The sequence below is a fragment of the Lampetra fluviatilis genome, chromosome 4 (genome assembly GCF_964198595.1).
Source record: "Lampetra fluviatilis chromosome 4, kcLamFluv1.1, whole genome shotgun sequence".
NCBI classification, from domain to species: Eukaryota; Metazoa; Chordata; class Hyperoartia; order Petromyzontiformes; family Petromyzontidae; genus Lampetra; species Lampetra fluviatilis.
This window is the reverse complement of record NC_136278.1, coordinates 27,817,889-27,837,859: the sequence shown is the minus strand read 5'-3', so window position 1 is coordinate 27,837,859 and position 19,971 is coordinate 27,817,889. Positions and strand designations below refer to the sequence as shown.

At 44.0% G+C, this 19,971-nt stretch overlaps 1 protein-coding gene across 1 annotated transcript in view; it reads right to left on the bottom strand.

Moving 5' to 3' along the window:
* Positions 1–1,231: 1,231 nt before the first annotated feature.
* Positions 1,232–19,971, bottom strand: part of LOC144931716 (uncharacterized) — a 117,737-nt gene continuing 98,997 nt past the window's right edge. Inside the window, exons 2-5 of the mRNA XM_078855930.1 lie at positions 15,123–15,240; positions 11,655–11,767; positions 5,460–5,646; positions 1,232–4,888 (exon numbers count right to left, since the gene is read on the bottom strand). Coding sequence (XP_078712056.1) covers positions 4,719–4,888; positions 5,460–5,646; positions 11,655–11,767; positions 15,123–15,240 — 588 coding nt within the window. The 3' untranslated portion in view covers positions 1,232–4,718. The remainder of the gene's footprint in view (positions 4,889–5,459; positions 5,647–11,654; positions 11,768–15,122; positions 15,241–19,971) is intronic.

The window sequence follows — 19,971 nt, the reverse complement described above, 5'->3', positions numbered from 1 at the left end:
CTTACATACATGAAGTAAAAGTGTACGCCAAAAACCCGAATCGCTCGCGTGATCTTGAATAGGCCAATAACAGAAGCATTTTAAACCAGCACAGCCGAGGCGCTGGCGAACACCCAGGGGCTCTCATATCTCAATTAGGGCACATGTCACCAACGCCTTGGCAGGCAAGTGGAGGTTTAGAGGGATGAGACTCATTTGATACATTATTTCATACTATCAAGTGTTTTGCTATTTTATTGGCCCGAGATCAAATGTGTCTAACTGTAACTCTTAAACAAATGGATATCTTCACATACATCCTGTACATTGTTTTTTTTTATATGCATACAAGTCTAAAACATTTTGTTCGATACCTGACTTCACTTACAAATTAGCCAACACAGTATTATGCAAGTTGACATTTGCCCAAAACAATATTAAAGTACACCCGCACCAAGGCTTTTTTTTACATAAAATGCATTGCTGCATTGACCTCGCTGGAGTTTTCCCGGCACGAATCAAACATTCTCTCTTACATGGCACTCCACAACGCCGTGGCAACGACGCTGTAGAAACGTGTGTGGCATCACCCGCCTTGCTCTACGACGCCCGCTGACGATGTCACCTATACGGCAAGAGACACGCATACGAAACCTAACCTCAAAGGTTTGACGCGCCGCTAAGAACGGCCACGGCTCCCCCCCCCCCCACCATCGAAAACGTCGCCTGGTATGCTCAGGGCTGCGCAGATTTAGGGGCCGTTCATAAATGACGTCACGCGATTTTGGACGATTTTTGACCCCCCCCCTCACCTCGTCACACGGCGTCACAAAAAGTCAGACCCCCTCTCAAATATAACGTCACAAAGCTCTGCCCCCCCCCCCAAAAAAAAAATAAAACATGCTTCAAATCGCTTTAGACTATTGTCATTGTAGTGCGTATTTAATGTGCCGCTGCACTCTGATGTTGTAGGAGAAACAATTTATTAAAAAATTATATTTAATTAAGTATAACGTGTTGTCTATATGTATTTCAAGTTGCGCATTTTGATGTGACGTCACATTTATCAAACCCCCCTCGTCACACATCGTCACAAATGTCTGACCCGTCCCCCCCTACCTAGGTGCGTGACGTCATTTATGGACGGCCCCCTACGAACGCGTCGTCGTTTGTAACCCAGTGCACGGCATCGCTTGCCACGCAGACTCGTTTCTCAGCACGTGACTCGTCAATCGGAAGCACGTGGCCACTCTGGACAACAGCATCGTCCATTTTATTTGAAAAACAAATACAGAACACAGTACACGATTATGTTTATAACAGTTACAGTACAACGCAACGTCGTCTTTATCCGAGTCCCCATAAAGAACGAAAGCACTTTAATTTGCGAGTAGTAGTTAGCTCAGACGGTATGCAGATGTATCCCCCTCTATATACAATGCTTTATTCTAATTATAACATGTCAGTGAACGCCGAATGATTAGCTATTTTATATTTAAACATGGATATTATATTACCTGTGTTTTAAAGCCTGGTGTTTTTTCTAATTAAAATGAAATAATGCGTAGGGAAAGAAAAAAAAACTGATTTCGTTATTGATGGAAGTTCACGATGCACTTAGCCTGAGTTACTGCATACATAATGTGAATATTACAGTGTGTCGATGACCATAAAGTAACCGCTTAGGGGCCATCCATTTAGTACGTACGCATGGAGGGGGGGTTAACCCAAATGCGTACACTTGCGTATGGGGGGTATACTGACAATGTACGCATAGGAAACGTGGGGGGGGGAGGGTGTTTTGACAGATTGTATGCGTATGTATTAAATGGATTGCCCCTTACTTTGTAGAGCCTTGGAAAGATACCTCAACTGAACAATATTATAATCAATACAGAAGGAAAGCCATACTAACATTGCATATGCTTATCATAAGGTTATTTTTTTCAAATTACCTTTCATAAGCAAATATCCAGAATTGTTGTATTGGTGATTGCCAATTGTTGTGAGATCAAAAGCGCCATAGTGACGATGCCGATGATGAGGGTTTAATTTCAGCCAGGTCCTGTCTGGGTTGGCAAACCCGAAAATATTTCGAGCACCCATCAACACCACATCCATGATACCTCTTGCTATGAGTCACAGAGCCGACTGTTCCAGCCTGCCAGCGAACCAGACAATATTTAGTGAGAAATTAAGTCCTAATAATAATGATGATGATGATAATAACAAGAAAACCTATAATCGCAAGTGACGTTTAATTTTTGCATTAAGGGAGAAATATACCATCAGACGGAAGGTCACCAATAGCGGAAAAGTTCATTGTAAAAGCAAGTAAGAGACGCATTTCATTTGAAAAAGCACGAAGAAAAGCTTTGGCAAGGCCCACTGAATGGGCAAATCATAATTAATACACACAATTATATTACCTCTTGTGCAGGAAAACCATGCCAGATTTTTTTTTATAAACTGTATAAATAGCAATAATGTGAATCAAAGACCTAAAAAGAACGAATGTGACAACTACTACGGCTACTACTACCATCTGTGAATGCTTAAAACAAACCCCGCAGTACAGCATTGTCAACAGCACTTACAATTGTGATACCACGTGAACAGTCGTCTTTTTTTGCAAATTGCATGAATTGGGAGAAAAAAAAACAATCATTCCAAGCCAATGAAGTTTAACTAAATTGAAAAACGTATTGACAGACAGCAAAGCAGGCAAAACAGAGCTTAAGTGAATACGAAGTTCTCTATTGGTGAAACCCTTACAGTATAATAAATGCAATTAATATGCTTGATAAAAACATACTTTTTTTCTTAAAATAAATGTGAAGATTCTATTAATTTGATCTTTTAAACGATTGTTTAGGATTAAATAACAATCACACGAAAAAAAAATTATATGAGATGTTTTTGTTGTTGTTGCAAATAGGAGTTCAAGACAGCAACAAATGAAAACGCATCTTACGACGGAATGTGCATAAAGGAGTGTGGCCAATACCGGGCAGTAGCCGAGAGATTTACGCGTTCAAAAACATCGCTAGAAACTCTCACGATATGAGCATCTGAATAGCAAGAAGAGAAAAACAATATGTAGCATCATCCTGATTAAAACAGCACGGTTGGCATATTAAGGAAAGAACACGATTCATCAATTGTATCCTCTGGTGCAGCCAGCTAACTGTGAAGCACACTGAAAACAAAGAGACACGCTTAAAAGATGCACACGTATTTAAATTACATAATAGATACCTAAACTCCTTGCAGTCATTTATGCCACCACACGCTGGTGAGTTTTAGGCGGCGTGGATATCACGTATTATGTTGAACTTCTTTCGCACCGTACGTAGCCGACCACGTTAGTCGGATTTCAACAGACGGCAGTGGGTGAGGGTGGGGGCGAGTGGGACAACACGTTACAGCCTTTCGTGTGAATCCACTGCGAGATCAGGGCGAGTCCACACCGTGCGGTTATGGGGGTTATTTGACCATACTTGACCACGGGTCGGCGCGTGCGTGGAACACAGATTGTAGTTAAGTCTGAATTCTTGTTATGCTTGTGGTAGCAGAGAAGTACAGGACAATTGCGTATGCTCCCTACGGCACTGCCCTCCAGGACTAAACGTAAAAAGGGACCGAAGCTCAGTCTCGCTGAAAGGCACGGGCAAAATACCACACGCGTCACTACTTCGTGGTGGTGAATTTGTTTATATAAACAAGCCTAATGTTTGGCCCGGTGTGATGGCACACCAACAACACGAAGAAGCAATTTCATTAAAAGTGAACGGAACTAAATTAAACCGTTTTAAAACGCGAGTGTTTTTCTTAAGTATTTACCGGAAAGAAGGAAAAATATCAAACCTAAACATATATATATCACTCAAATGAACTAGCAATGCCTGGCTTATACTGGCGTGTGGCCTATATGCAACATTTTTTTTATTTTTTGTTATTTTGTACAAAAAATAAAGCACGGTTTGCCAAATATCACATCTGTTATAGCCGGATGAGAAAAAAACATGACCACTGCTGCTTGAGTTTAACACCTAGCATAATAAGCTGCACAGCAAGAAATAACCAAAGGCAAACAATCACTGACACATTGAAGAAGTCTGCCAGATTTTTTTCTAGATTTACAGGGTCAAAGTAAATGTATGGAAGCACTAACTTAATTTAACAAAATTGGTATCAGTTGATTGGAGTTCTTGCACATGAACAACACGAATCGAAATGCCAATGGCATTAAAATATGCCACAGTGTTCATCACTTAACCCTTTCATCTACAGACACCTGAGAAACCAGATTAGAATTAAAATGTCATCAAGTTCTCTATTAACTTTCGACGCACAGTATTTGTTTTTATTACACCATGTGTTGTTTTTAATCCCTGTTCCCACTGCAGACGACCTTTAAGGTCTGGTGTCAGGTCAACTGCTCAAAAGCTGAGGGATCTAGCATAAGGAAACGATGGTAATGGTGTGGTAGCATCACTAGCAGTGGCCAAGATGACCTTCTGACCAAGCCAAACATATGTTTACACATACTGCAGATGCAAAGGGTAAATATCAAATCGCTCACGTACGCTAAATTTCCACTTTACCTCTCTTCAATTTAATTAAATAAGTTAATGGTTCCATGGCTGGGCTGGCCCTGCTGGGCAGGCGTTGGTGCATGTCGTGCATTGCTTGGGGTTGGGGAGGAGCTGGTGGCCCTCACTGCTGGGCCCAAGGAACTACATTGGGCCCTCGTCGTTGGGGGCCTTTTGGTACGCCAGGTTGGTCTTGTAGGGCAGCGGTCCGGCCACCGAGAAGCTGCCGGCCTCCTTCTTCCGCATGCGGTACACCAGGAAGAGGATGAGGAAGACGGCGAAGAGGAGCCCCACTGCGCCTCCAGCGATGATGGCTGCAAGGTGAGCACGCGCACTCGGTTATTGTTATTCACAAGGTATTATCAAATGATACATTACGCGCACACACATACGTACGATGCTGCCATGGCGTAACGGTTAGCGCGCTGAACTTGCAACGCAGAAGCCGTTGGTTCGATCTCCCGGTGCAGCAGTTGAAACAATGGCCATGTTTCTTCAATTCTCCCACCAACCCCACCGTCTCTCGGTGGCGAGCTGTTAACTACCTCGCCTGATATGCAGGAGGTCGTGCGTTCAATCCCGACGCTGATGCATATATATTTGGAGTTTGTATATTCTCCCCGTGGTCACGTGGATTTTTCTCTGGTGCTCTGGTTTTTCCCTCCACATTTAGAAACGTGAGGCAATTTCCATCTCGCCACTAACAAGGCCCCTTGTACAATTTTGAAAAAATATATATTTTACCCGGAGAAAACATCGCAGTCATATGGAAGTATTTTAATAAGCGTAAGAAAGGAAGCACGTTGACATTTAATCCGTTTAATGGGACGAGCAGATGGAGCTGGCGAGCAGAGCGAAGGCGTGCGGCAGCAGCTGGCTCCTCACCGGCCAGGACTTCCGTGCGGTCCAGGAGGCTCGCGCCGTGGGTCTTGTGAGCAGATACGTCGTAGGGGGAGCTGCCCTCTGGTGCCAGGCCACGCTGGATCCAGGGGTCAGAGGGCGTCTCCGTCCCGGTCTCTCCAGCAGAGCCGCTCTCCTCAGGGTAGTCCTCGGCCGACTCCCCGACCAGCAGCTGCAAGGTGGCAGAGGGCGCGGAGAATGTGAAGAGCCACGGTCACATGGTGCAGGAGGAGCTGGGGAGTGCACACTTGCCTCAACCGTCTCAGAACCCCGTGAACTCCGGGGTGACATTTCTCACACTCAGATGGTGCCGTTTTTAAATTTTTTTCATGGGGACAAATACAGTTTTGCATTGACCTAATTATAGTCGGGTTAATTGAATTGGGTCAATGAGAGGGCGCCAACGGTGGTGAGATGTTAACTACCTCACCTGGTATACAAGAGGTCGTGGGTTCGATCCCGTTCCTGACGATGCCTATATACTTAGAGTTTGCATGTTCTCCTTGTGGTCGTGTGGATTTTTCTCCGGATCCTCCGTTTTTTCCCTCCACATTTAGAACCAACATGGGTTTAGAGTATTTGGCTGCCATACATTCCCACGTGATAAGCCACTTCGTTGGGCTATCATTTGTGGCCAAGTCACTTCTGAAAAAGAGCTAGAGAGCTCAGTGGGCCTTACCTGGTAAGATAAAAATAGTTTAGTTTAGAATTGATGAACCTATCTTAAGGTGAGATGATCTTTCCGTGAAATGTGGTCCATGTGTATTTATAATGACGCCAATAAATATTCTGAGTGCGTTGCCTTCTTAGCCACTTATGCTTTGTGGTCATTTTTGAAATTCGCACACTCTGCTGTAGGTGCATTTTTTTTTGCGGCAACGAAATAACCTTTCATAAACCCTGTTCAATAGTGTAATGGAAGAACATCTCTCATGGCTGACTGCAGGGAGATATTGATGGTCGTTAGTGTAAATCTATCAAGAGGCCAGTGTGCCACTGGGGAGAGCGAGTATCATTCCAGGAAGGGAGTGACAATTCATTCCCCCCAGCAAAGGGATTTTCTGAATCGTTAAGATCCAGTTGTGATTCGATTACAGAATCTGATACGAATGTTTCAGGACGCGTTTTATTAGCATAATACCGAATTAACTTTCATTAATCATTATACCCCATATGATATGTTACAGTTAATCATAATATAAACAGTGGACTGTTGGAGTGAAATAAAACAACTACCATAGGTTGAACACATAATTTACTTGTGTACGTGCTACAAATGCCGCACCTCAAATTAGCATGGTCGGTAATGTACGGTGCGAAAGAAGTTCAACATACATACATGACTACAGTATTATATCTCAGAAAAAAAAGATGGAAAACATTGATTATTTTAGCAATAACCGTTTGTGATTGTCCAGAATATAAGATGTATTGACATAGGGAGGTGTGAATGCATGCCGAAGCAATTTTATATTAAACAATTTTCATAAAATCATGATGAAGGTCCATGCGCTGCTCGCTTCTTAGGGCCACAATATTGCAATATAATTCTGCGTTAAATGCATAATCCGGAAATGACTGGACACATATTAATGTTCGGCTGCTCATCAGCGATTTTAATATCCTCCACAGTCAATTAAGGGCAACAACAAAAGCTGCCTGCCCTATGGAAATAGTGAGATTGATCGGAACACTTTCTGATGACATTATTGCCAAGAAACAGCTCCAGGCTTCTCAATGAATAATAAACAATGATTCATTTTCCGAGAGGAGCCTCAAGCGCAAGCGGTTTCTTTTACGTTCACAAAACAGCATGGCAAATATTGCAAAAACACCGCTTTGACTCACACACACACACAATCGCACTTTGCAAACCCAGAGGCCACAATCTCAAGATGGCCACTTGGCTCATGAGCAGCAGTTACATCGCGTCGGCCATCATCCGTACAGGGTGCACGGAACATCTCGTGTGCTGGGAGTTAACTGGCCATTTGGGAAATGTTCTCTGGGTTCATGATAGTGCGATGCTATTACAAGCCCTTGCGAATTGCATCATGGCGTACCTAGGCGTTGTAAAGGCGAACCCCGCTGGCAGAAATTGCAACGTCTGGAGCGCTGATAAATTGCTTACAAGAACTGGCTGCAAAGTAAAACTGCCGAGGGATTTATTGGTATAGTTCCACAGCAGTGCGCTGTAAATCTAACCGAAATGCTTCATGCGTTGTTAAACAGTGCTTTTAAAAGATCCCGTCACTCAGCCAACGCGTAACTTTATTCTATTATTTCAATACATTGCATGCACTTTTTTGGAGTAGCTATTGTATTAATAGTAATTTGAATGTATAAAGCATTGAACGACAATAATAGTGTCTCTTGAAAGTAGGCATGGTGTAAATTGGATATCTTCTAGAAGCATTAGAGTTATAGAGAGCAGACCCAAGGATTTACAAACATTGATCGCGATCAAATGCAGCCTGACCTCACCGTTGTTCATGCTCTCGTCACGTTAATGATTCATTGTTATTTTGACAAAAACAACTTTTTTTTGGGGCTCAATGTGATTTGAAAATGTTTAATAGAATTTCACAAAAGTGCTATAAATCTTAACAGTCTATCACGATGGACGGAATTATCAAGGGTTAAAACGCCTCTAATTGTATTTTCTCACGATTGTAATAAACCTAAAATGTATACCCTCATTTGAACTAAATTGTAATGTATTTACTTTTGCAGTCCCCCTTCCCCTTATATTTCAATTGCATTCATATTGCCATTTTCACTTGGCCTTCGTTTGTTTTTCTCATATGTTTACTTCTTGGAAGCAAATTAATAATCAGTATATTTATAGGCTTCATGAAACCTGTAAAATTGTACAATATTTTGGTATTTCATTGTACTTCACACTGGAATTTGGCTTCACTGTATCGAATCATTAATTTTGACCCATATCTTCATTGAAAAAAGCCTCCCGTCTCTGTGGGTTCCTACATGCTTAAAAATAGACGCAGTAAATCCAGATCATTTGTGTAGGCCCAGATGTACAATTATTTTTCGTGGCAGTATGAGACTGGGTTCATTTGAAAGCTAATTCAACGAAGGATAATATAAATTGCAATGTCAGTCTAATACCTGCAGCATTTGTAGTTTCGCTTATTTGTCTGCTTTACGCCATACACCACGACTGGAAAAAATTAACCCGTAAAAACTAAGTTTTTCACTATAAATCCTTTATATGCGTGGCGGCTAGAGTCCTCTCGTCCTCTGGCTTGAGATGGCTGCCACCTATGGGTCAGATGATTGCCTGCCACCATTAAGCAATTGGTAATTAAATATATATATTTTTTCCCTAAAAAGTGTAAAATTTTTGAAAAAATTGTCACGCACGACGAGTCGGTGTACAAAATATCAGCTCGATTGGATCACGGGAAGTGGGTTAAAACACGACCGAAAGATTTGCACGGTCGTAAGCGCGCAAGCAAGCAAGCAAACTTAATATAAAGGATTTAAAAAGAGCCTCCACTATAGGTCAAGAAAACGGCTCTCGAGGGTATTTGGCCTACTCTTCCATGCAGGCCAAATATCTTGGAAGAAGTGTGAGTACCCACACTTTACCCCAGTGCATGTGTAGTGGCGATACGCGCTGGGGTAGGGATCGTGTGCCAGCGCGTAGTGATTGGCTGTGTGTGTTGGTGACGCGCGCTGACGATGAAGGATCAGGGGTCAGCGCGGGGTCGGGGGTTATGAGGCAGTGATTGGTTGGGTATGAGTGACGCGCGCTGACAGCGATGGGATCCTGGGGCAAGCGCGCGGGGATTGGTCAACTAAGGGGGATGCTCACGTCGAGGTCCGCATACGCTCCGTCTCCCGTGAGCGGGGGCTATATAAGGTGGTGCGCACAGGCGCACGGGGAGCGAGTGACCAGCGAAGACTGAAGACGGAGGAGGAAGAGATAGGGCCCTGCGGTACCTAGTCCCGCTGTCCTGTAGGGGCCGGGGCTCTGTGTGACCCAGAGGCGGAACCCTGGGACCCGGGGCCGAGCGTCCGTGAGAGGGCCGGCCCTTGGGACTCAGAGGTTGTGGCCCACGCCCAAGCTGGGGTGGGCCTGTAGGCTCCACGGACGTTACGGGGCGGAGTGCAGTGTGAGCATGCAGTGTGAGGCATAGTAACTACACGTGTCAAGTGAAGTGTGTGTAGTCAGAGGAATAGTGACCACACGTTGTATCGTGACAAGTCAAGGTTTAATAAAAAGTGTGCTACCCGTCAAGTGGTTTCCTGCCGTCATTCCAATACTTCACATGTGACCCGCTGATCGACAAATGCCCGTCGTTTCAATGCTAAACGGGGAGATATACATGCACCGGTGAGTTCTGGATTGCCAACCAGTCCAGTCGTCATTGCGCTAACCTTTGCACCACGGCATACTACTGACATGATAGTGGATTAATGCTCAGCATACGGAGTGTATCGCAGAGCCAGTTAAAAGAAAAAAAGCGTCCTTGCAGGCAACGGGCAGTAGCAACTGCACAGTGGATTATGAGATATCTCCTTTACCAGTGGCAAAATATAGTAGTAGGTTTTTACCCTTTCAACTGGTACAAAAACTGACACCTTTATACAAGGCATCATGTTTGCAATAACCACAACACAAGCAGTCAAAATGCAAACAAAAAGAAACAACTCTGATGATGATAATGATATGCAATGCCCTTGAAGTTGATTGGTCCACACCCGAGACAGCTTTTCTTAGAGCCTAGTCTCCATTGGTGTTGGACCAGATGACTCCGAAAGGCGTACAACTCAAATACAGTGCACTATCAGAGACATTGACTGCTTGTATTGTGGTTATTGCAAACATGATGCCTTGTATAAAGGTGTCAGTTTTTGTACCAGTTGAAAGGGTAAAAACCTACTACTGCACGGTGGATGTCGATTCAGTGGAACGTTTACGAGAGTGGCTAGAACCCTCTCGCACGCGACCTCGTAATCAGATGTGAAATGGGGAAGTGGGCTGTGCGGTGTGGTGGAGTCTGGGAGACTGTACCTCTTGTTTAAGGCTGGTATTATAACACATTAGGGCTAATGCGAGCACTGCCTAAACGCGCACGTAGTGGGTTGAGGACAACTTCCCCTCGACATCTTCTTGGTTCTTTTGGTAAAGTCACGTAGAATGGAAATAATAAAATAAAATAAACATAATAAAATAATTCTCACGACGTTTCGGCCACAACGCAAGCAGCCGTCCTCAGGTGGAGAACAGGTCTGTTGAGAAGACAGAGTCTGAATGAATTCAGACTCTGTCTTCTCGACAGACCTGCGTTGTGGCCGAAACGTCGTGAGAATTATTTTATTATGTTTTATTTTTATTATTTTATTATTTCCATTCTACGTGACTTTACCGAAAGAACCAAGAAGATGAATCCCTGCAGTCACGAAAGAAGCTTTAAATCGAATTTCCCCTCGACAGTTGGAATCTGAATGACCAGATTTTAAAATCAGTGATTCCGAGGCTTAATTTATGATTAAATATTCTCCGCGGGTCCCACAAACCTCAATCTTCTGGACTCCCCCTTGACCACCCCCCCCCCCCCCCAAATAGCTGGGTGGTAGGGGGTAAGCACCTCCAGCTGAAATTAATCCCGAGTGGTTTCTTAACTCACAGCGAACAATATAACTGTTTTATATTTTTTTTATAAACATGCGTTTATATATTATAACCGAAGCAACAAACTTAAAATTGTTTATTTGCCTGCTCATTTTCTGTCAAAAAGTAAACAAACATTCCAAACGTCTTGTCGGTTCGAAAAAAAATCTGACAAAACGATGATCCATAGGCCTAAATAAATAACCCCCATCTCACCCCAGTGCACAAACAACAGCCCCCCCCCACCCCCCAGTTCATAGCCCACGGCCACCCACAGGTTCAAAAGCACGGCGCGTTTAATGCAAGGACGAGCGTATTTAACGGTCGGCGGTCAGTTTCCATAAACGTGGAAAACAAGGGAGACTCCAAGCATTGCCACCACACGGACACGTGCACATGGCATTGGTGGCACAGAGAAGTCGAACATTAAAAGGGGAGAAACTAAAAGGAGGGGTACATGTGCCCTTATCGTTTTCCATTCTAAAATAAACACAGGGGGGGGGGAAGGGCAGAGATTAGACTGCCGCCACTAAAGGTACCTTTACTCTGTTCTGTGTCGTTGTTGGCAAAACCATGGTCGGGTTGGTCACCATCTTCTCGCCCTTGTGAGGTGTGTGCACGTTCCAGCCCTGGTCTTGCTCCGATAAATCACCTGGGTGGACAACAGATGTATTCAACAGATGTATTCAGATAATTCAAGACACAGCTCCCACAAGCGTCAACGTGGGCACCCGCCCATCATCATCATAAGCCATGACCAGTCCACTGCTGGATGAAGGCCTCCACAAGCTGGCACCACCTCACAGGATTCTGCCCAGTGATTAGGCCACCTACACACGAGCTGAATTCATAAGTTGCACTCGACTGCAGTGCAAAATCGTGTGTCCTACAGCCCTGATCAATGAATCGCTGAGACCCAGTGTGGTATTCGTGCATGGTGTAACTGTCATTTTCACAATTTCCGACTTTTCCACATGTACACCTGTTCCCAGTGGGACGACGCGTATGCTACCATCAGGGCATTTGGTTTTACGCAACAGAGAGAGGTTCATGCCGTTGAAAAGTAACATTTAACACTTTGAAAAGTTAATTATTTTCTGTATTCATTCACCCCTTTACAACATTGTCTTTGCATTTATTTCCCAAGTCTTCGTTAATCAAGCGGCATTTCTTCCGACTCATGAAATGTAACCGGAATATAATCCGGCATTTACTCGCCGACGCATGTTTATGTTCCAACGTACGTTACATGACACGTTAATAGATATGTGAACATGGTAAAAAAAAATCAATGCGATTATTTACGTAAATATTTTATACAGCGAGCGCGTGATTACTATTGTTATATGTGTGACCTTTACACAGCAAAGCACCTCTGATTAGCACGGTTGGTTACGTACAGTGCCGAAAGAAGTTCAACATACATTCATACAACGCATCACCGATAGTACAAGACTTTTTTTAGGAGTGTCTTGGCAAGTTGTCCCAGTAGGAGGCGATGTCACTACGTATATAATCCAAGTGAGTCATTGAGAGGCAATGTTTCAGCATTGGGACGTTTAGTCAACAACAATTCGGGAATCTAACCCAGGTTCTTTTTCCTGTAAGGCACAAGTAAACTAAACTATTTATAACAATTTTATTTTTTTATTTTACCAGGTAAGACCCACTACGCTCTATAGCTCTTTTTCAGAAGCGACCTGGTCACAAATGATCACAGAATAAAGTGGCTCATCGTGTGGAAATGTATAGCAGTAGCCAAATACTCTAAACATATCATTTCATTTATTTGGTATAGCCCTGTGAGCCATTCGGCTCTTGAATCGGGTGCAACCGCAACAAACAAAAAACATGTGATGTCGATTCGAAATGTGGAGGGAAAAACCGGAGGACCCGGAGGAAAATCCACGTGATCACGGGCAGAACATGCAAACTCCAAATATGCAGGCATCAGGGTGGGAATCGAACCCAAGACCTCCTGTATACCCGGCGAGGTAGTTAACATCTCGACAACCTTGGCGCCCAAATGTTACCACTGTGCCACCATGCTGTCCAGTATATGCCTTAGGCCATAAATATTAAACCTTGACTACTTCATTCTCGTTTGACTTAATTATTTTTTTTATCACAGAAATGCTCATGCCATTGGGCTCTTAAAACCTTCAATTGTTTTTTTGCTACCAAAAGAAGAAAAACAACACTGCACGCTTTGAAATATATATCACCAACCGCAAGGTCTGCCTAGTCAGCAAACAAAATTTTGTGCCGATGTAAAATGTAGAAATTCCAATCATTCATAATGGTCATTAGCAGTAAATCCTCAAGCTTGGTAAGCTTGCTCAGAATTAATGGAGATGCATAAATGGTATCGAAAACCGCATCTGCCCGGATGCTTATTTTCGCCAGGCAAATCGACTGGCGTCTGCACATTCATGAGAAACTGCTGTGAGACAACATTATTCTGAGTCATGAGTTCTGCCTCATATTGCCCATTATCAATGCAATTTGGATCATCGTTACATAGATCTCTGGTGTGGCCTTTGGCGTAAACATTGGTCCAGGGTTGCGCGTTTCATTCCTTTTTAGAAATGAGGCCAAAGGCTCCCGCGTCCACGGAACACTGTGACACAAATTTCCAGTAAGAGGTTAGTCAGCGTTTCTGCTTGTCCAAGCTATAATTGCTGCACGCAGACATATTTTGGGGGATTTTTTTTGTTACTGTGCCTACTTAGCTCGAGGGAAAACTATGCAGTGTAAAAAAATATTGCCGGCTTGCCTTTGTGCCGAGTTGAAATGTGCACTGCTGCGTTTCGATACCGAAAAAAAAATATCTATAATAATGATGCGTTTGTTCTTTCATTTTAAGGCCCTTGAAAAGCTCTTGCACAGTGCACATTTATTGTTGTTAAACCACGTCTGGTTATGGATCGGTAAAGTAAACACTGGAAAATATACGAGTGTGTATATGAAAAAAAATACTATACACGTTGCCAGACAATACAATTTTAAACTTTGCCCCTATTTAAAATGACACTTCGCAATTCGTGTCCTGTTTGTGTCCATTTGTTTACAATGTTTGCTCAAAAGCTTTGTATGCTGAAAAAATATTTATTACAAATAATGGGGTTCCCCCCCCCCCATATACGTATGTATTAGCCGTTTACAAATCATTTGAAGATTCATGTCCCAGGCGTGGCAGTTCAGAATTTTCTGAAAGACAAATTTGGCTCTTTCCACGCAGGCCTTCGTGGCAGGCGAGCTCACTGATGACAACGTTCGCGACCCGTATACGGGAATTGCACCTCCGTTCGTGCTGCATCGGACATCGTTTTAACTCAGACACACGATGGTATGTGGCCACGCGATCGGACAGACGGATCATCTCGGAGGCCCCACATTAGGATGCTGCCATGGTGTGATGGTTTAGGACACTGAAATTCGAATCTAGAGGTCGGCCGGATTGATCCAACCTCCCGGTGGGTGCGGCGATTGAAACAATGGCCAAAGTTTCTTAAATCCATCTCGCCTCTGTTGAACCAGCGGGTTTTAATGGGTTCACCGCAAGTAGTCGATCGGCAGGTCGTGTTTGCTGGGGTAAGGTGTGGTTTAATCCAACCTCTTCCAAGACATCTGGTCAGCGTGGAAGAATGCGCCAAAATAACCGCTAGACCCTCCCGCCAGCAGTAGGCAAGAGCAAGCAATTGCAAGGGCTGCCCTTTTACCCTTTAATCAGTGCTCTTCAACTACTTTTCAGAAGAGACGTTCACCGGTAAGACATCATCAGTGCGAGGGCCGCCACACCGCCTGCAAGGGGCGTGTTCAATATTTGTGTACTGTCGGGGGCCGCACGTCAGGGACCGCACTAAAGGCCACGAGGGGCCGCAAATGGCACGTGGGCCTTGCAATAAAGAACACTGTTATACATGTGTGTGTGTGCTGAACTTCTTTCGCACCGTACGTAGCCAACCGCGCTAACCGGAAACACACTAGGGAGAGGCTCTCCTCACCTGAGCCGGAGTAGAGCTCGCCTTCATCTCCTCCCTCGTCGTCCGTGCTGAAGCCCGAGCCGGAGAAATCGTATTCGTCCAACAGATCCTCGTAGAACTTTTCCGTCGAGGGCATCGCCTGCGGGAACAACGAGCGCGGTCAACGCGACTGCCCGGCCCGGCCGCTTTGCGGTCAACCCGCGACGGGAAACGTGGGGGGTCGCCACCAATCGCGTGGCTTTCCCCCCCCCAAACATCGGGCCACCTTGAAGCAGCTGCTGTCCTCGGAAATATTCTGTGACGCTTCCCGAACGTTCAAAAGGCACCGGTGTTTTTTGTCGGTTGCGTTATAATTATGCAGCACTCACGGCGGCGCGTTTCAGATGTAGTTCTCACCCCTTCTGATATCGTGACATATTCTGCTTTCCGTTATGGGTATCTTTTTTAACTTTAGGAAGTAGCGACCATATGTGGACATCACCTGTGTAAGTTGCAGCTGGGACGATGAGTCGCTTATCAATCTATTAATTCAGTGTAATTTTTTTATCGACTTGATTCTGTTGTGGTCCGTTACTCGTGCCTCTTTAAAAGTCGCAGCCTTCCCAACACACCCCCTGCTCCCTAAAGGCTGGCAACCTCCTACAAGCCACACCAAGCACCACAATGCAAACTACGTCACCGACGCTTCCTAAACCTCCCGTCCAGTGGCACGCGCGAAAAGGCGGGCAAGAGAAATATCAACTGAAATCCATGAGAGTCATCGGTTACTTAAATGATCGGACATCCCAGCTCGTGCCATTTATCCTTGCTGCACCCCTCGTGGCCCAGGCTCTTTCACAACGGCGATGCAATTCCGCCAAACAGCCATTACTCCAGGGTATAATGCGGCGAACAATACAACGCATTGTATTCAATTGTATTCAATTGTATTCAATTGTATTCAATTGTATTCAATTGTATTCAATTACGAAGGCTCTCGCGGTCGCGCCACACGGCTCTCCGATGCGTATCTGGGTCCTCCAGTTTCCGTTCGTACGCACGCACGGTCAGCTTTCTCCCAGCACCCCGGTTTCCTCCCAGACGAAGCAAAAACAACCAGAGCCACCATACGTCAGGAGCGCCGGTGCCAATCGGTGTCAAGAATGGACAACCACCACTTAGCAGCGGGCAGAGGCTCCGCAACAACGTGGAACAAAACGTTTGGACATCAGGCCTAACATGGTGTGTCAGGACAAACCTAAAACACATCGGGAGAAGCGTCTCGTAGTAAATCAACAATTTAAGTGTACGACGTTTTCAAGGAGTAGTAAGTCATAGTTATTTCCTGCTAAACCCTGTGTGTGACCAGCCCTGAGTCAGTGTTGCAAATTGCACCCCATTTGCGTAGGTTAGGGGGAGCCATCGAGGAGAACAACTGCTGTTAATTGCCACTGAGTGGCACTTATTTTAGCGACCCATGGGGGAATGATTGACACGGCGAGTTAATCCCCAACTGGGTTTCCCACTCACAGCCTTCTGAGTAACAGCCCGGGCATTCTGAACGTGGCGTCACCGAAAGCCTAAGATTCATAGTCGCCGTTGGAGCGGAATTAAAAGCCGTTCGAGTAATATGAATGTTAGAACGTTATGTAAAAAGAAGATATATTGTATTGCAGAAATATGGACATGGTTTAGAAGTACGAAAACTAGACATCAATTAACAACGCACACCCCAAATGCCAGTTTATAAAAAGTAAGCATTGTGTAAGAAATATATATTTATTCATTATGATTGCACACATCTCGTGAAAAATTTCATAACTTTTAGAAACAAAGCGCGTAGCGAATGCTAGCTTTGAAAGCCCTCTCTGTTAAAACAACACACTGGAAACTTTACAAGCTACGTTATAAATACAGTACCACATCGATATTCCGCCCAAGGGTAACTTTTCAAAAGCTTAAGGAATACTTTGATGTTTCGTCGGCATGGAAATACAACAAAAAACATCATCTACAATGCGTTAACACAGGCGCACACAAAGAAAGTGTAAACCACGTTTTTCTCCGTAAGAAGTACAATCGCTTATAGGCCATTAAATAATACATCTGAGATCCATTTACGTTTAAATTTAGAAACTAAATGAATGCGTGCGTCTGTAGGCATGCCAACACACACTTATTAATTTAAGAAAAATCATCACTCATGGCGAACAGGGTGGAGACCTCCTGGCAATACCGTTGGGTAACATATTGCACTGAACACGGTAATCAGGGGATTGTGTTGTCTTGGTGGGATCTTGAATTGTTGTTGTTGTTGTTTTGCTGCCTTGCCCCAGCTTGCATTTGGTCTTCACAGATCTGTAGGAATGTATCTACTCGTGCAATTTGTACTTCCATGCGTTATTGTCAGCGAGTTACAATAACAAAAAAACCATAAAATATTTAATTAAGATAAAGAAAAGTTAAGCAAGTCATTCAACAACTTTTTCCTATCTTAATAAAAAAAAATATGTAATGTTTGTTGTTATTGTAACTCGCTGACCTGCCCCTACTGGAAGTCTGCGAAAAAGAACTTCATAGCTCATCAGATTCCTCCAGGATAAATAAAGATTATGAACCTGATGTAGACCAGCTGCTCGTGCATGCCAAAGCTGTCCGCACACACACACACAGACAGTCCCAGATAGTAACATACACAACGAACTGACGCTTGCATCGCACACACACGCCGATGTGCGGTTTTTATTAAAAGCTCCTCCACTAATTTCTACGGTTGCTGCCGTAAGCGTAACGGTGAGCGCCGTGGAACTGCAGTGCAGAGGTTGCTGGATCATTCTACAATTGTGCTATCCGCGTTGTGTCACTATTCAAATTATTAATTAGAAAATCCCACGCACGGCAGTGTGCTCCGCGTGCCAGAGAATGGCGACGTAACGGCACCCTTCACGGACTTCTCCAAAACAATCTCCAGACGACCTTGTCGTTCTAGATTTGAAGCTTTAGTGACTGCAAGGTAGGTAAAAAATATTTTAAATTAATAAAAGTAAAATAAAAGTAAAAATGCGTTTTATTTTATTTTTATTTTAAAATTAATTAAAGTAAAATAAAAATCCTTTTTATTTTATAAAAATAAAACAAAAATGATTTTTATTGTATTTTTTATTTTACTTTTATTAATTTTAATTTTTTGCCTACGTGACTTTACCGAAAAAACCCAAGAATATGGGACCTTTTCGTTCTTCACACGGAAGGGGTTACACGTTTTCACGCCACTTCGGCGAGATGTTAACTACCTCGCCTGGTATACAGGTAGTCGTGGGTTCGATCCAAACCCTGATGCATGTATATTTGGAGTTTGGGTGTCTCTCTGTTCCCGTGGTCGCGTGGATTTTTCTCCGGGTCCTCCAGTTTTTTCCTCCACATTCAGAAACACGCGTTTAGAGTACTTGGCTGCTCTACATTTACATATGATAAGCCACTTCGTTGAGCTATCATTTATGGCCAGGTCACTTCTGAATAAGAATGCTATAGCTCAGTGGGCCTTATTCTTTTATTGTTTCGGTAAGGTCACGTATACTGCCAGTACACTCACCCAGCTTAATAACCATTGCTACAGTCTACATTATAGACTGCCAGTACACTCACCCAGCTTAATAACCATTGCTACAGTCTACATTATAGACTGCCAGTACACTCACCAAACTTAATAACCAGGCTACAGTCTACATTATAGACTGCCAGTACACTCACTCCGATTAAGAACCAGGCTACAGTCTACATTAGTGTTGTTTTGTTTTTAATTTTTCACTATATTTTTATTATTATTTTTCTATCTACGTGACTTTACCAAAATAACCAAAGAATATGAATTCCTGCGGTCACGAAAGTTCTAAGTCAGTGGGCCTTAACTGGTAAAATAAAAATAAATAGTTTATAGTTTAATTTACATGCGCTCTGCTATGAGATTGTCGCATGACTGTGAAACTGATATTTTACAATTTTAAAGCTAAAAAGTAGCTACATTATAGTGCCAAAATTATATCTATTGATGGAGGGGGAGGGGGCTCTTTTTCATGAAGTCGCTGTTAACCAAGCCGAGGCCATCAACTCACCGCCCTTTAATCACAGGTGGCTGAAACCCGATTCGGACCCAGAATCCTCAGCTATACCGGTTCAGCGCCCTGACCTCTGAGCCACCCGTGCCTCCTCGAATGGGTCCTCCGCTCAATTTATACTTAAACGGCCAACGCTGCCCGCAAGAGCATCCACTACTACGTGGCTCTCCCCAATGTGTTGTTGGGCTGTTCCGCACTTTGTTGTTCGGTATAACGTCCACGTGTTTGGGAGCTTTTTCAGTTACGGCGCGGGGAAAAACGAAACATCGGACGCCACTCCAAAAAAATATATAAAATATATAAATATATAAAAAAAAAACTATAAAACCTCGGAGAGCCACACAGCGTGACCAGCAAAAACACGACGCCGGCCGTCGTATCGTCCCGTAATTCTTGCGTCGGGCAAAACGTTTGACATCTCAGCGATCGATGTGACGATTAGTAAAAGCCGCTGCCCCCCGCCACCGCTCCCCGGCTGTCACGGTGCCAACCTGTGCCCTGGCACGAACTCCCGTAAGGGTCACTCGGCGTGGCGTTAACGCGGGCACTGATTGTGAGCGCACGCGAGACAGCTGGTGGCACCTGAAGCTATGCCACCGAGTCACCGAGGGGATATTGTGTGGTGGGCGGGGGCAAGGTGGGTGATGGCACAATTCCATTTGTTCGCCTGCAGCAAAAGGAATGTAAGCACAAGCCGATGCATTGGCTGCGTACGTGCCATCCTATATATTTTTTTGCTTTCCAGAGTCATGTCCTGTGAGATGTATTGGTGAGAT